We start from the raw sequence: 18,234 nt of genomic DNA, 5'->3' as shown, positions 1-18,234 counted from the left end.
GAATAAGAATATTGTACACTGACTGTGGTTTGGCGGCAGTTTTGCTTTCTGCAGATTTACTAAGGCCAAAACCGCTGCAAAACTGCCATCAAAAAATTTTTTAGAATAGAGTAGAACAGGGCTGTCATTTAGAAATCATTGCAAAACAGCCACCATACCCCCGGGGTTTAGAATAGACTAGAAACCGCCACAAAACCGCCAGGGTTTAGAATAGAACAGAAACCGCCATCAAACCGCCGCTTAGTAAATTTTTCCCAAAGTCTCACTTTGGTGCTGTCCACAACAGGATTAGTTCAGGAAAAGTTCACTTGTACCCCAAAATGCACAATGGGTTCTTCTCTCTATTGGGATGACCTCTCTTTCCACCTATATTCTTTTATACCTCCCAAGAGAAGAGAAAAGGCAAACAATAGTGTAATACTGTGGTAACTATTAAATCCTTTTAAAAATGGGTCACTAACACTTTGTCAGATAGATCAAACCTTTCACAACCTCTCAGTGAAGTGCAGCGAATGGACTCCTAATAGATCTTTCCGTCCATTCGCTTTTGGGGTACAACGGAAATTTTCCTGAACTAATCCGGTTGTGGACAGCGCCATAGTGAGACTTTGTATCTTTCTAATTTTTTCTTATATTTGGGTCCTATTCCCAAGATATTTAATTCCGTTATCCAAAATACCCCTGGTCCCAAGCATTTTGGATATGGGAGACTCAACCTGTATTACACACAGAATAAGGGTAGTATATTACTAATAGTGCACACTGAATGATGGTAGGTACCATATATCCGTTACACAAAGAATAAGGGTAGTATATTACTAATAGTGCACACTGAATGATGGTAGGTACCATATATCCGTTACACACAGAATAAGGGTAGTATATTACTAATAGTGCACACTGAATGATGGTAGGTACCATATATCCGTTACACAAAGAATAAGGGTAGTATATTACTAATAGTGCACAAGGAATGATGATAGTTACCATACATACATTCATTACATGCATCCATTATGCACTAAAGTGTACATGCCCAATGGAGTGGCGGCCTATTAGAGCAAATCGCATCTCCAAATACACCTGTTGTTGAGGTGTATCTGTTGTGTCTGTGTAAAAAATGGAAGTGCTAAACCCTAGGCTTAGTTACTGTTAAAACAGAAGGACAACAAGGGTTATGTCCTCCTGTCAACTTGGCAACCAACAACAGGTTATGACAGACTGGGATTGCCACTCTATGACAGGTAGTCCACCTGTCACAGGGGCCATATTTATTAAGCTCTCCTCTTCCCCTCCTCCCTCCCCCAAAAGTCATATAGAAACAGCAGTTCAGCATGAGTTTAATATCCCTGTAATTTACTAAGAACTGAATGCAGGAAATATCAGGGACTGCAGCATTATCCAGTTTACCAAGTTTGGACCCCCGAAAGCTAATGTCATCTTTAAATAGTGCTATACAGTACGTACTTTATAGCCTAATGACTGTCCTTTAGGCAAGCTGGGTCCAAATGTTATCACTAGCACTTATCGAAGCCACTGTCCCAGCATTTGCATCTGGCAGCCATTGACTGCTTTGGCATGCTAGTACTTGTAGAATTCCAAGAGCTAACATGAACATGGCTGATAGTGTCTCCCAGAACATGTTGGAGATTGTGGAACCACAAATTTTAGAAATCTCTGCCATCTCCCACTGGAATATGGAATTCTACAAATGTTCCTAATGGTACAAAAAACAGACACCAATTTTAGACTTATTTCCATATTTTTAGCCTCATCATTTTAGTGAATCCATTTGTAATTCACAGGAATTTTCTGTTCTGTCTTAGAGTAATTTCACTGAATTTTTTTTCAAAATAAATAACCTGATAGAATGAGGAGCCCTTCTTCTAGCGGAACCGCGTAGTGTATGAATGAAGTTCATTGACTTTGAAGGGTCAATGCACAGTAAATCAATGAGCTTTTCCCATGCTGCAAGCTTATATGATTGGCTTATAGTGTATGGAACCCTTTCATTCATTCACAATATGGCCCCACAAGGCCAGTGTGACTAGTACACTTAATAGGGCCTGATTTAGAGTGTACACTAATGCCTCCGCTGCTGCGTCTGTTTACGCAGCTGCTATGCGAAAATAATCAAATGTCGCAGATGCCAGTAGATGAATTGAGCCGCCCACCTGCAGCCTTGCCAGTCAAAGCATCTGCACACATAGATCAGTCGCAGACCATTTGATTTTCGCAGTCCTGAGTTAACCTACGGTACCAAAGAATGGCCACAGGTACTGAGATGCCACAGCCATATTTCCTGCGTAAGGGAATGCAGACGCAGGATGCAACGCCCCAAGCGGTCACGACATCCGTGCATTCTTTGCTGCCACTCCTGATTTCCCCCAAACGCTCCCTGACTGTTAATCTCTACGCATAAAACGGCACTGCAACATAGACGCATTCGCTGTTTACTGATAATCGCACATCTCCATAAACATCGGCATTGTGTACAAGTCTGAATCAGGCCCATAGTCTGGTGTTGGTTTCTGCTTTTGTAGGGAGGATCTATTCTTATTGTTACTCCATTTTTTTGGGCAACCTCCTAGACTATGTCACTGGCGCTGGTTACTTATTTGGTGGGGTGTGGCAATGCATTGTTTTAATTAATTCATTTATTTGTTTTTTGTATTTTTTAAAAAAGTATCTTTACTCCAACTGCATCAACATTTGGCGGCATATTTACAGGGCATTATGAGATGCACTTATCCTATGATCAAAATACACATTAGATAACAAACTTTGCAGCCACAAGTTTACTCTTATAGCCACAAATGATATCCAGAATATGGTCTTGGTTTTGGTGAGACAATTCAATTTTAAGGCGACTGCCCAGGACTTTGTCCCAATTATCAGGACTTTGTGCCGCTTGGGGTAAATTTGGGAGGTATGTTGCACTGTATAATGCTCTTTCAATGATGTATATAATTAAATTAATGCAGCATTGAATTGATGTTTCTAGGGAACAGAAGAGAGAAATGTGTCAGCCTAGCATTTTGAAAGTGTGGTCATGCCCACTGTAATGTAAACACCATCCACATACCCCCTCTCCCCCCTGAATGGTCCACTGTAATGTGAACACCATCCACGAGTCCCCCTCCTGCCCCTGAATGTCCCACTGTAATGTAAACACCATCCACTAGTCCCCCTCCCACCTGAATGGTCCACTGTAATGTAAACACCATCCACTAGTCCCTCCTCCCACCTGAATGGCCCACTGTAATGTAAACACCATCCACTAGTCTCCACAAACATTGACAAATATGGTATAACTCAAAGTAAGGGTAGTTGCAGTACCATGCTAATAATAAATATAGTATAATACACACAGAATGAGCAGAGTCACCATACTAACTATATGCTCTGCATGAGGATAATTACCATACTGACATCAAACACAAAATGAATGTAGTTACCAAAGAAATGTACAGAATAATGGTCATCAGTCTCAGTTTTGGATTGGACCTAGCCTGTGTCAAAGTTGCCAATATAATACAATACTAAGAATAAACTCATATTGAGAGTAGCTACCATGCAGACATAGCTGGAAATGACCGGTTCACCTTTATTGAAAACCGAACACACCCGAACTTTGGGGTTCCAAACCAACCAGAGTCCAGATTTGGATCACTATGGGCTTCCGAGTAGAACCAAGTTCCAACTCGGGTCTTCTCTCCAAGTTCGGAACTCAGATCTGAAAACCGGATCTAGCATATTTTGGATTTCATTTAAGTCCCTCCCTTGTGTTTTCAGGTGCTGTGAGGTGGTCAAAATTGACTGGAAATGGCTGGAAATTAATGTTTTTGATGTTAATAATATTATAGAAATAAAATAGATCCAGATTACATGATTAGAACTGTTTTATAAATGTTTAAAGAGATCCAAAACTAAGCCAAAACATTTGAGGGTGGTTTTGCCAAAAACAAAAGACAACGTTGATTTACAAACAAAACCAAAACACAGGGATCTGAGGACATCTGTAGACATAACCCACAGGATGAAGATAGTTATCATTTTAATGATATTATAATAATTTATGAAAGCTAGTGCAAAGGAAAGAGGTGGTCAGTGGTAACAATATGTTTTTTCTTTGCACCATTTTTCACAACTGTCCGCCATAGTGCGAGTGTAGTAACCATGCTTACATTAAAGACAGCATGAGGGTAGTTACTATACCACATTGCCTAACACATAGTGGCTGACCGCTGGTGCAGAGATGGCCACAAATCTGCCACAAATCAAGGGTGTAAAATATGCTCACTAAAAAGCCACAATAGTGTATATATTCAAAGCTGCAACTTTCGCCAGATATGCCAGAGATGTGCCTAGTTTATGTCAGATATATGTCACAAACACTTACACCCATGTTTATAACCATTTATTTTGTTTGCGATATGCACATTCACTATTAAGCTTCAGCAAATCTTTTTTAAAAATTGTTATTTCAGTGAATGCAACTTGTGTGCAACAAAATGAATCAGGTGCTGCTAGTGCTGTAGCCCATCATCATGTATTTCCACCTACCCACGACCATCCACAAATGATTCGGTTTTCCCAGGCATATATATCTGTCGGTGTCCTTCTCAGCATCTGTTCACATTTGCCCGAACACGCTTTTCTGGTACTCGGCCTCTCTTAGAACACCTCTAACCACCCATACCCCGTCCATGCATCACTTATAGGTGCTCACATGTGCGGATGTAATTTAGAGCATATGCACAATGATTCTAAGTCATGCTATCCAAACTGGCATAGGTCTCACTCTGCATCAGGCCCATAGGGTACAAATGTATATCCTTGTACAATGGATAGTATTTAGATCCAGATAAGTTGTTCATTGTCATGATTTCTATGTGGCAATAAATTCTTGCATATCATTTTGTAGCATATAATGGTTTGCCGGCTGCTGATATTACCGATATAATATGTATGTATGTAACTAACACCTACCCAGGATGATTGGACGCAGTGATTGCACACACATATGGCTTATGCAGATTGGCATGACTCTGGTACTGACGCCAGCCTTGGAGAGATAGGACGGAGGGAGTAATGGGCGTTCTAATACAGGCCGAATGCAGTGAGGGTGTAACCGACAACACAAGCAGACCAGGACATAGACTCCTGAGAAACTCACATTACTGCGAATGGTCAAAGCAGACGCAAATGTTGGATGATGATGATGGTCTCCAACACTAGCAAACTGCTTGTGATTGGCTATTTGCATATGCACTGCTGACACTGATTGCTTGTGTTTTTGTTGGGCATATCTAATATTCTGTGTGCGGGTTTATACAAATGTTGTTTTTTTTTTGAGTATATGAAATAGGGACTGCTTTCTGATGTTACTGCATTTTACAAATATTGCTGGTTAATATTGGATATGTATTTACTATTTTGCAAACAAAACAAATGGTTATAAACATGTACAGTATGTGACGTACGTCTGGAGTAAAACCATGAGCTAACACTACTAATGCCGACCTGCTTGCATCTTGCCATAGTTGCGGCTTTGCATATACATGCCTTTTTTAGCTAATGTAAACTATGCTATGTTTTGGGGCAAACTTGGCATCACCCCCAAAGTATGGAGATAACATAAAGTACTTTACAGTACACTAGTACTGTTACATAACTTTACACATTGTAGTTGTGGCTTTGCTTAGTGGCATCTATGGTACAGGCTATTGGCATGCAGTCTTGATTTATTTATTTATTTTTCATTTAGACGTTCTCCTTAGTAGTAACAATGCTATTTCTTTTGGGATTTTCTCTTCTCCTTGTTTAATATCTCATGTTTGTACCCTGACCTATCCCTGTTTAAAAAAACTGGTAGGGAACAACTTAAAACTAATAATATCAATTTCTGCCCATACATTAATAAAGAGGCATGTGCAGTTACAGTAGTGATACCACTAACAGCCAGGCTACAGGCAATGCAGGGCAGGGGCATCATACAAGCACTACTGATACTGCATTAAGGGACAAAATTGGAGGATAAAAATTTGAGGTTGCACAAGATTTAGGGGCCGGACGCAGAAGGTTACTTACTATAGGAATAAGTTTCCATTATTATTATTATTATTTATTTATATGGCGCCACAAGTGTTCCCTTATGTTCACATTCCACAAACAATTAGGTGAGGGGGGGAAAACAGATAGAAACAGGTTACTTTTTTCCCTCATTTTAAACATGTGCTAGTCTGGAGGAATATTGACTCTATTGGAAGCTATGCATTTCCTAGTTTCATTGTAAGCTACATGTATATTTGTTTTTTTTTAAAAAGCATCTGTAATAAAGATTCATGAACATATGCCATATACACAACACCAATCAGAAGTGCTGTAACAGAGCCCCCTTTAACAACTTACATTACAATATAATAAAGGAGAAATTGAGTCCAGTAGCAGAAGGGTCTAAGGACCACAAACAAGATAAGAGAGGGCCACACATGCCTTCTCTCTCTCTCTCTCTCTCTCTCTCTCTCTCTCTCTCTCTAAGAAATATATATATTTTTCACATAACTGGTATAGAGGAAGCTAAGGAAAAAGGTATCTACTATGCAACACAGGTATTACTTTGAATTATTATTGCATGCTTATGTGACACAATTAATTATGTACATATATTAATTTGTGTGAAGATATTACAGTACTAGTTAGTAATACATTTAGACATTAAATATATAGCCTTATTAATGTTTACAATACATAATATAGATATAGTTCTTGAAGAAGTAATAATACTATTATGAAAATAACTGCTATATATGAATATATTTATTTACTAATCATTACTATTTTGGAAGTAAATATCAAATAAATTTTTAAGCACCATATATTTTTCTTTATTAAAGTATGCTGTCCTTTAAAAATCTAAAACGGTAATTTAAAGAAAGAAGAGGCAAATACAGTAATAGCTTGTTTGTGTTAATAGCATGTTTCTCATCTACCTCCTTTTCCAAAGAAAGGCATCAACCCATAGATTATGATGTTGTTAAATCATATATCTTTTTGTTTGTGCATTATTTGTCCATCGACTAAAACTGAAAAGTGCTGTGGATGTTATCTAACTCTAAATATAGTTTTCCAGACAAACCGACCTTGCTTATATTCCAGAAGCTTCATTGTTTAAAAAGACAAAAATTGCAAATGATGTATTTTGATTTTATTCAGACACTGCTTTAAAACCGCTGAGATTCTCAACATTCGGGGGTATTAACACATGAGTATCTGTCTGTATATCTCCCCTGAGAGCTTATTAAAGTAGGGAAAATATCCCTTATCCACTAATGAGGCTTGATCTCTGTCTAATCTCTATTTCATACTGACCCCAATTAACATTGTCTTGCTTTCTCTGGATACTTTTATATTATCTGTACGTTTATAATGCAAATATTATGTTTTTTACTTAGTGCATGGAAGTTAATCTTTTAAATAATAATACTATCAATTAATAATATTATTAAATGTAATAATAATAATAATAATAATAATAATAATAATGTGATTAAAAAACTGTTAAACATGTAAAATGCAATAATTTTTACAAATAACATTGCCTTGATTTGTTTACATTTACATATTTTCTGAAACTAAACTATAAATAATGTGTATTTACCACTATATTAATAACTTAGTTATATTAAGTATTTGGAGCTGTCTGTGACTAATATATAAATTTAGCAGAACATATATTTCCAAATGATTGTACTTGATGTGTCTTTTTTTTTACAACACAATACTTGCAACACAATTAAGATGTGTGTTAACAGACATCTACTAACTTTACAATAGATAGTAAATACTCTTGTAAATTATATTATTTTGTTATTCTACAATAAGGCATAACAGTGTTCCTGATATAATACAAAATGAATGTGATAGTTATAACAGAAAAATAATATTTAACACATAACACATGTTGAATAACATAGTTTTCTCGTTCTTTTCTGTTCTAAGTTGAATTATTTGTAAGCAATATATTTAGTTTGGAAAGCATGGCATATATACAATACATCATATTTATATATATATATATATATATATATACATATAGCATATAACAGTAAGATAATTATAACATATATAGAGTGAAATTTGCTCTTTTTAAATCTTGTTTTGCTTTGCTGTAATTGATGTTTTAGACTCAATTTTTCATGAGTATATTTTCAATACAAAATCAATCATTAAAACCTTTGATTCGGGTATTGAATTCTAACGTAACATATATTTTTAGTACCTTTAAAGCAGAAGAACCTCTATTATAGTAACAGTACATATAACTGCACGTTTGTTGCAAACATGATATGTGTTGTGTATACACAGCCATCGCTTGGGAATACTAACGGTTAATTTATTTATACCCTACAGCAACACTAACTGATCAATGCATTATACCTGATATCACAATGTACTGTAGCTGATTTATCTAAATCGTATAATCGTATAGAAAATAAATATAGAGAAAAACAGAGAGAGAGTGAGGGAGAGAGTGGGAAAAAGTACAGTATTCCTACTTACTGTTTCTCTGCCATTGACCTGGATACTTTTGGCTAAGCGGCTGTCTGCTGACTTGGACCTTCTTTCCATCTCTTCCATGATCCCTTGGATGTGACCCCCAGTTATCCCGTGGAAAAGCATGGCTGCTGGTCGGAAAGAATAGGCACTTTCTTCTGCTCTGCACCCCACAATTTCCATATACAGAGCCCCAGCGCTTCTTCCAGCATCCAAACCCAGGGTGAAGTCAGACAGTGAGTGGGCTCCCGGGCGTTAGTCCTGTTCCTCCTGGAGATAACACAACACAACACTATTAGCCATAGAGCATGGTATGTGCTGGGATAAGCTGTTGGACCCGGAGTCAGCACAGGGCAGCGAGGAAGCTCCCTCCTGTTACTGCTGCTCACAGAACTTGGTCAGCACATTAGTGAGGAGAGACGACCAAATTGTGAAAGAACACAAACCAACCCATTGCTGATCATTGGGTAGGAGGGGCCCGAATTTTGTTAAGCAAAACAAAAGGATGTCATGCACTAGTGGAGCCCCCAGTGATGGACAAGTGGTGACAAGTAGGGGCTGGGGGTGACCATAGCGCCCTCTCATTTATAGTTATTTACTTCAGCCTAAAGAAAGATAATGAGGTGCAAGGTGAGATCAGCTGGTGCAGTTCTGGAAAAATAAACGCTGTGATGGGTCATTTCAACTAGAAATTGTTTTAAGACAAATGTAGATTTTGGAAATGTAATATTAACCTCCAATAGGACGCAACGAATTTCACAATTTCCCGTGTAAGTTTAACACGCAAAGTCCAAACGTTTATTAGTTGCAACTTCCCCAGAACTGTGCATGTCCTGAGAAAAACTTTTACTATGTTTCCCCATTGAGCATTTAAGTCAGTATTGTCCCTCGTAGACTTATACATGGTTGGTTATTCTGTGGCTCCTAGCTTGCATTTATAATAATAAGATAGATGATAGATAGATAGATAGATAGATAGATAGATAGATAGATAGATAGATAGATAGATAGATGATAGATAGATAGATAGATAGATAGATAGATAGATAGATAGATAGATATGAGAGAGAGAGAGAGTGAGAGAGAGAGAGAGAGAGAGAGAGAGAGCAGGAAGATAGATAGATAGATAGATAGATAGATAGATAGATAGATAGATAGATAGATAGAGAGAGATATGAGAGAGAGAGAGAGAGAGAGAGAGAGTGAGAGAGAGAGAGAACATGAAGATAGATAGATAGATAGATAGATAGATAGATAGATAGATAGATAGATAGATAGATAGATAGATAGATGAGATAATAATAATAATAATAATAATAATAATAATAATAATAATATTGCATCCTCCTCATTCTAATGTTCAAGGCTTGAACAGCTGTTGCTTATTTCCTAACACCTCAACCCTCTCTCAATTATCTTCCTGTACGTTGATCTCTATTTCACTAGTTGAAGTCATCAAGAGTCAAAAAGAACAGGCAAGTGTCCCATCTATGGCCCCACACAAGCATCACCTGAGACATGCCAGACTACTTTGTGTCCTCTTATCCCATCTTCCCACCAGCAGGGGTTCAAGTTGTTAGGGTATATTTCAATAGTGCAAATACATACATACATAAATACATACATACATACATACATACATACATACATACAGAAACAAACACATACATACATACATAAAGACACACACATACTGAAACACATACATACATACATAAAGACACACACACACACATACTGAAACACATACACACACGTACCTACGTACGTACATACATACATACATACATACATACATACATACAGAAAGACACACAGAGAGAGAGAGACACGGCCACACATATAGAGAGACACACATACATACACATATATACATACAGACAGATAGGCACACACGAGAGAGAGAGAGAGAGAGAGAGAGAGAGAGAGAGAGAGAGAGAGAGAGAGAGAGAGAGAGAGAGAGAGAGAGAGAGAGAGAGAGAGAGAGAGATTGTAGGCAGTCACAATGAGAAAGACACACACAGACACATACACACACACACACACACACACACACACCCTATAGCAGAAGAAGACGATGATCTGATACTGCTTGTGTGTTGTGTGTCTGACCCAAGGGTGCTTTGCAGGGAGCTGTGAGTGCAGTGATTGGAGCCAAGTGTGCATCATGATCTGGGCAATATTCTGCTTGGATTGAGAGGACGCAGGAATATAAAGAGATCATAGAACACACTGGGGAGTATTTTTGTGTGTATGTGATGAGCGAAAATGTAATATGTTACACATCTTTGTGTACCTGTAATAAAAGTACGCCTCTGATCCAATTGAGATACCGAGATAATTAATAGTCCAATACCTAATAATTTATAGAAACCAGACAATCGCTTTCACTTTGCACTACTGTACATTGCTAATTATATAGGTTACTATATATATTTCTAATTAATGACTGCATGCTATAGGTTACTATATATTTCTAAATACTGACTGCATGCTCTAGGTTACTATATATTTCTAATTACTGACTGTATGTTATACGTTACTATATATTTCTAATTAATGACTGCATGCTATAGGCTACTATATATTTCTAAATACTGACTGCATGCTAGAGGTTACTATATATTTCTAATTACTAACTATGCTATAGGTTACTATATATTTCTAATTACTGACTGTATGCTATAGGTTACAGTATATTTCTTATTACTGAGTGTATGCTATAGGTTACTGTACAATTCTAATTACTGACGGTATCCTATACGTTACTGTACATTTGTAATTACTGACTATATGCTATAGGTTACTGTACAATTCTAATTACTGACTGTATCCTATACGTTACTGTACAATTCTAATTACTGACTATATGCTATAGGTTACTAATTACTGACTGTATGCTATAGGTTACTGTACATTTCTAGTATTAAGCAACAACTACAGTACATATAAAATACATATTCTTCTTGGCAGTACATGATCTTGATTAAAGGTTTTGCGCTGTAGCTCTCACAATTAATGTCATTGCCCTGAGATCGATGGAGCATCTGATAACTTCCAATCGTTATGCGTTATATGTAACTACTAATTAATATTCTACACAGTGACACATTATTACTACTACATGCAGAAGCAGACTGACAGATATACAGTTTTGTGGTGTACTAGTATAGAATAATCAATCATTATAAGTTACTGAGAGGTTGATATTTATCAACAGCTACAAAATATAACCAGAGATTATATAAGTAATTAAAATAAATGAAGACAAATAGCATAATAACCAAGTGCAAAAAGAGATAAACGAAGAGAGTAGATAGATAGATAGATAGATAGATAGATAGATAGATAGATAGATAGATAGATAGATAGATAGATTACACAGAAAAAGAAAGAGTGAGATAGATACTACTAGATACATAGATTTGACTTATTTTCATTTCCCTATAAATGCATGGGATTACTTTAACAAATATGAGTGTCATAACATCATGCTGATCTTTTGTCAGCAAATTGAATGGAGCCAGGTCAATGCCATTTGACAATCCCCTGTTCCTGCACATAGGCACCAATATACAATATATGGGGAGCAGACATATTTCAAATTTTCAGATTTGATATATTTTTCCATTGCTTGTTCCAAGTTCAATTCTAACTTTTTAGTCCAGAATGAGCATTAATCATTAAATTGTTATATTTGCTAATTCATAATTGTATGCCTAACTATTACTTATTCAGAGAAGAAAGAACACCTTCTTTCCTATTCTGTTACCATAACGGTAAATGATAATCAGTGATAAGATTCTGAAAGGTGTAAAGAACTGACAAGCCTTTATTCTAGTAGCACCATTAGAGTTACAGCAATAGCTGTGCATCCGCAATAATGAGCCCCTATTTTGCTAGAAATGTCACTTTAAGTAACTAATAATATTTTGTATTATTATTAATATATTTATTATTATTAGTAGTATTATTATTATTATATAATTAATACATAATCCCAGTGTTTTTGGATTGATTTGGCAAATAAACCTGTTTTTGCAGACATAATACTGTATGTACTAAACCGGTGGCAGCCTCAGCAAAGTGAAGCCAGCATAATACACATTTACTATAAAACAAACGCGCATCATGACATACATCAAATAATTAATTTCCTATAATTTATATACTTTATCTGTTACGTTGTGTCGAAAAACAGACGAAATAATATTGTATTAGTCGGTCTACACATCCAGAAATGAATCAAATTTACCAGTCCTTTATACTGATCAATTGATCACTTCTAAAATCTAACTTGTGGTCATATATTTATATATATATATATATATATATACATATATATATATATATATATATATATATATATATATATATCAGACATGTAGTTATGTTCCAAATGAACCTCTATTTTTAAAATGCTTTGTTCGAATGGGTCGAACATAACAGTGTTTATTATAGATGTGTAATTTATGACAAGAACAATAATCATAATAATTATTTGAATATAGCAGAATATTGTCAGTTTTTTCTTAGCACCCTTCATTGAACTGATTCCGTCTCTGCTGCTGTCCAAATGGTATCACTTTGGCCATAAATACCTTGTTAGCTGTGGCCAGAGGCGAGAGACTAAAGCTTATTGTACCGTGAAGAGTTGTGTATTAAGGGATATGTATAGAGTAATGGGATTGAAGACAGGGCTGACCAGTGATATTGTGTAACTCCAGCTGGACAAGATGAGCTTGGGGGTGAGGTGAGTGAGTAGACAGGAGGGTGATCCCAGGGTGCTCTTTGGCAGAGCTGAGATGGGTCCCTAGAAGCCCATTAGTGAGAAGCAGAGCACACAGCAGCCCCCTACAACAGGCAAGGAGAGGAGATAATGAGGCGGCTCTATCTGGCACAGAAGCTACTCATTCTGAGACCTCGACAAATATAAGCTATATATACGACCTATACATGACACACACACACAATATATATACAGAGAGAGAGAAAGAATATATATAGAGAGGGATACGATACAGAGAGAGAGAGAGAGGGAGAGAGAGAGAGAGAGAGAGAGAGAGAGCGAGAGAATATACATATATATATATATATATATATATATATATATATTCGAGTGTGTGTGTGTGTACTTTGGTCGAAGTTTAATAACTGCTATAGTCTACTGAGAATTGTTCAATGCATATTTTGTATCCTTGTATTTGTCAGGCGCAGGTAACCATTGTACATAACTGTCAGAGGTGTATGCAATCAATGGATACTGTAGGTATGTGTGTATCCGGGTACAGTACATGTGTGCACACTGAAGACAGTAGGGTTTTGGGCAGTAGAATATTGATGTGAAAGTAATGGCATAATACAATAACACAATGTAAAGACGTTGGCGTGTAGATTGCACAGGATTATGCAGCTTCAGAGTACAGTATATGGGCACACAAATACCGCACTAACACAAGTGATACATTTTCATTTCACACGAGTGATACAAACAGGAGTGCAATGCAAACATATACAACTGTCACATACACAGATGCAGGAAAACACAATGCAAACAAATACTTTATATCCCTGTATTATCTCATGGCTTTATAATGCGGGTGTCAGTGAAAAATTGCAGAATAAAATTATTTCTCTATGATATTACTTTTACGGGGGAAATAAATAATTAAATGCATGATAGATAGATAGATAGATAGATAGATAGATAGATAGATAGATAGATAGATAGATAGATAGATACAGTACTGTAGATAGATAGATAGATAGATAGATAGATAGATAGATAGATAGATAGATAGATAGATAGATAGATAGATAGATAGATAGATAGATAGAGTTTGGATATGCAATCATTTTCTTTAATTTAAAAACAATCGAAATACATTATTTTCAATGAAACGTATCAGATTAATAAAACAGAAAAAAGCTGCTGAACCCGAAATAAATGAAATGTTACTTTTAACAAGAGATTAGGGACTTGTTAATGTTTTTATTTTCTTTAGCGCACGTGTTCCAGATATTTATATAAACCGCTGTTATTTTAAAAAGCGTATTAATGACGTGTAAGAGAAATGTTCTGCATATTATTCGTTTTAGCAAATATTCGTTATAGCAAATAGAAAAAGCAATTTGCTGAAACCGAAATATGAACATCCTGAATCTTGTCCTTTAGAAGGCATGCAATATATGTGATGTGATGTCTGGCAGTGTTACCTATGCATAACAGGCAAGGAAAAAAGCATATTGACCCCAAACATCGTGTTGTGTGCAGTATGTGATTGGAGCTGTGGTGCATACAGTACCTGCTGCAGTATGAGTGAGGTGCCTCAGCCCGGATAGCAGAGAGTGCAGCGGGGTGTGTGCAGGAACAGGGTGCGGTAGTAATGATAAGCTCCCTTACCCTGGTGCTGCTGCTGCTGCTGCTGCTCTCCTGCTGCTCAGGGTCCAGCTGATGCCTCCAGTGTCAGTGGGATAAGCTGTTCTCAGAACTGAGGAGATGTTGGGTTCTGGCAGGAGCTGTGGGCTGGTCCTTTCCATTGCAGACAGTCCCTTAGCTAATTAAAACAAACAAGATGTCTTGTTGGGGAGTCTCTCTCTCTGTCTCTCTCTTTCTCTCTCTCTCTCTCATTATCTATCGATCGATATTCATATTCTCCCTATTCCCATAATCTAATTTTCCCTCAGCATTGTTACCTATCATTTATGTGGCTGTATTTTTCTCTTATTACACCAATACTGTCACTCACTATTCTCTGTCACCTGCAAACCTGTCAAAACTCTTTGTTAATTAGCCGAAATAATACAAGTTGACTAGTAATCGATAAAGGCAAATGCAGATACATCATATACTATAATAAGCACTTGTCATTCATTCAAATACTGTTTTACCTTTCATACCCCTGATTAAAAGTACAAGCGGATGGCACACAGCGCAGGTCTTCCCGGCGTTATAACTGGATGCATCAGTAAAGTAGGCACTAAGGTACTGTACGTGCAAACAGAGGCACATGTAATGCACCATCTGGGACCTGGTAGGCACAGCCCAGCGGTGCCATGGCGGGTGAGGTGCAGACACTAGTTTGGTTACCACACTGGGCACAGGGAGTCCTTGCCAATGTTTGCACAGGCTGATATTAATCTGACAAATTAATGAATAAATAAACAAAATGAAATTAATTTATTCAAGACTAAAGATGACTGATTACCAATATCTGGTGATGGAAGATGTACAGATGCCATATCATAGCATGTCACCTCTACTGCACATTATTGGTATAAAGCTACTGTACGTAAAGCAGAGGTGTAAGTACAGTTATAGAAGCTATCATTGCGTCTGACTGGTAAAGATCCGCCTTTCAGTGCGCACATACTGTATCGCATACAAAACGCAAGCGTGCTATGTATTATGTGCAGGTGACTCTCTCCATCTATAGGGGAAGAGGAGAACAGGTATTTGTGGTCAACTCACTAAGGTTTGTGCCCTGTATGTGTAAGTATAGTGTAATGACTTATGTTATCAAATATAAATGTCATTTGGTGTTTCTCTCTCTAGTTTGCTGTTTGGAATTCTGGTTCTGTCAGTCCTGTAGTGCAGTTGAGAAAATAATAGCAAACATGTGACTTGTTGCTACAGGTTACAGAGCCTATTCCTGTGCATCAGTTTTCAAAAATGTTTTCAACTTTGCTTCTGATGCTATCTACAACCATAGAATATCCCACACAGATACCATTCTCTGTGACAGACACCATTTGTTCTGTACAAAAAGAGTAGATAGTATGGTGGACCATGACTAAACATTAAATGGATCATCTGTTATTAGTTTATATGTGAACAACTCATTATAGTTCACTTAATTGTTATATTAATGTATCTTTCACTGCAAAATTCTTCTCAATCTGTATGTTTTAATTATTCAGATTATTGAAGCAGTTTGTAGATTTTTAGGATTATATTTTCCACATAACAGTAGGTGTGTTGCTTTATAGCAGTCACTCTCCCCTTTCCTCATGCCTAATGTGTATATTTCCTGTGTGAAACTTCCAACAGACGAGTCATATTCTGCTAATAAAGTTATATATATATATTGGAAATGCAGGAGGAACTATATGAAGTTAAACTGAAGTAATCATGGAATGATTTGGGAATAACAGTTCTCAAGTAACTTCTCTCTTTCTCCAGTCTTTATACAGTATGTCTCCATCTTCTGAAACACTTTCATGATCATTACAGTGACTGTAGGATTTCTCTGGCTACCTGTAACTGCATAATAAATGTGTCACATTCCTATCTGCTAACATTTGCCAGTATTATAAAAAGCTATTTTTATTAAAATCAAATTATTTATTATCTGGAAAAACCAAGAGAAAAAAACATTAGCAAAACAAGTATCTAAGGAGGAATTATTGCACCAGTTTGTCTGCTAACAGTCTGTCCCCCCAGTACTTATCTCTCTGTGGGCTCTATTCACCAAGAGTGACTTATCTCTCTGTGGGCTCTATTCACCAAGAGTGACTTATCTCTCTGTGGGCTCTATTCAGCAAGAGTGACTTATCTCTCTGTGGGCTCTATTCAGCAAGAGTGACGATGTTGCTCCAAATAATATCTGGCAGCATTGTCATGATTTTTTATCAATTTTTCAATTTTATGGCCCCTATTCAGCATTATTTTATGCAGGGACAACAGTTGCATTAACACGCTGTCCCTGCGATGTTACCGAAGACGTTGCTTTTAGGATTTTGAAAACAAAATCTTCTGTGTCTTCTTTTGTGCATGCTCAGTGATATGCTTGCAAATATTCTCCGTCCCTGCTTTGCGGTGACCGCCGAAGGTAAGTCCAACTCCAGCCAGTTAGAACTGTCTATACTGTTTGACATGTGTACATAGGCTTTATATTAGTTGGCATACATTTATAGTTATATGCTTTTATATTTAAAATTGATATATACATTTTAAATATAAAAGCACATATATAAATGTATACAGACTAATTTAAAGCCTGTGTACACATTTCAATCCATTTAGGCAGTTTTGACAGGCTGGAGGTGGACTTACCATCAGCGGTCATCACAAAGCAGGGATGGAGACTGGGGCGGAGTTTCAAGATACTGCAGGGACTTATGGGAAAACTTCCCTCTGTTCCTGCAGTTTTCGGGTTAATTAAGGATTTCCTTCATATAGCGCCATTCTGAGATGGTGTTATATAAAGTGAAGATTTTTCGAGTAATTTAACGCTTTTTGCTTTGCTGAATTGCAAAAAGTGTTAAAGCACTGCAGAGATCAATGGCTGATCAGTACATTGTGGTATTCTGTGATATGGAAATTGATGGAGAAGACAATTGCGTTATCTTCTCCATTATCCCATTTCTGAATAGTGGAAATACTTAAAAAATTCGGAAATTATAGTTTCCGCAATTTATACGTAAAAAAATCGTTGCTGAATAGACGCCTATGTGTCATAGAATATATATTATTATTGTTGCTCATTTGTAAGGCTCTGTACAATGGGGAGAACAGAGCATACATAAAACAGGGATATACAAGGTAAAGTAATGCAGACATTCTTGAAAAACATGTTTTCTTATTAAAATATCAGTAGAGCAACTAGTGTTCATCCAACATTTTTCATTATTGTAAATGGCTTTATCAGGGTCTCAACACTGTTAATTAAAAAT

At 36.7% G+C, this 18,234-nt stretch overlaps 1 protein-coding gene across 8 annotated transcripts in view; it reads right to left on the bottom strand.

Moving 5' to 3' along the window:
* LHX9 (LIM homeobox 9) overlaps nt 1–14,989 on the bottom strand; it is a 71,500-nt gene extending 56,511 nt beyond the window's left edge. For 5 of the 8 annotated variants that reach the window (XM_088474072.1, XM_088474073.1, XM_088474074.1 and 2 more), the window contains exon 1: nt 8,566–8,947. In XM_088474072.1, coding sequence (XP_088330198.1) covers nt 8,566–8,742 — 177 coding nt within the window. In that variant the 5' untranslated portion in view covers nt 8,743–8,947. Of the gene's footprint in view, nt 1–8,565; nt 8,948–10,070; nt 10,198–14,864; nt 14,926–14,962 lie in introns of those variants that run through there. The other 3 variants (XM_088474068.1, XM_088474070.1, XM_088474069.1) reach the window with 3 other exon arrangements.
* Nucleotides 14,990–18,234: the final 3,245 nt, after the last annotated feature.

This window comes from Taudactylus pleione, unplaced genomic scaffold, assembly GCF_031769625.1.
Source record: "Taudactylus pleione unplaced genomic scaffold, aTauple2 ptg000146l, whole genome shotgun sequence".
Taxonomy (NCBI): Eukaryota; Metazoa; Chordata; class Amphibia; order Anura; family Myobatrachidae; genus Taudactylus; species Taudactylus pleione.
Note: the sequence above shows the minus strand (reverse complement) of the source record. Positions and strands in the feature narration are given on the sequence as shown.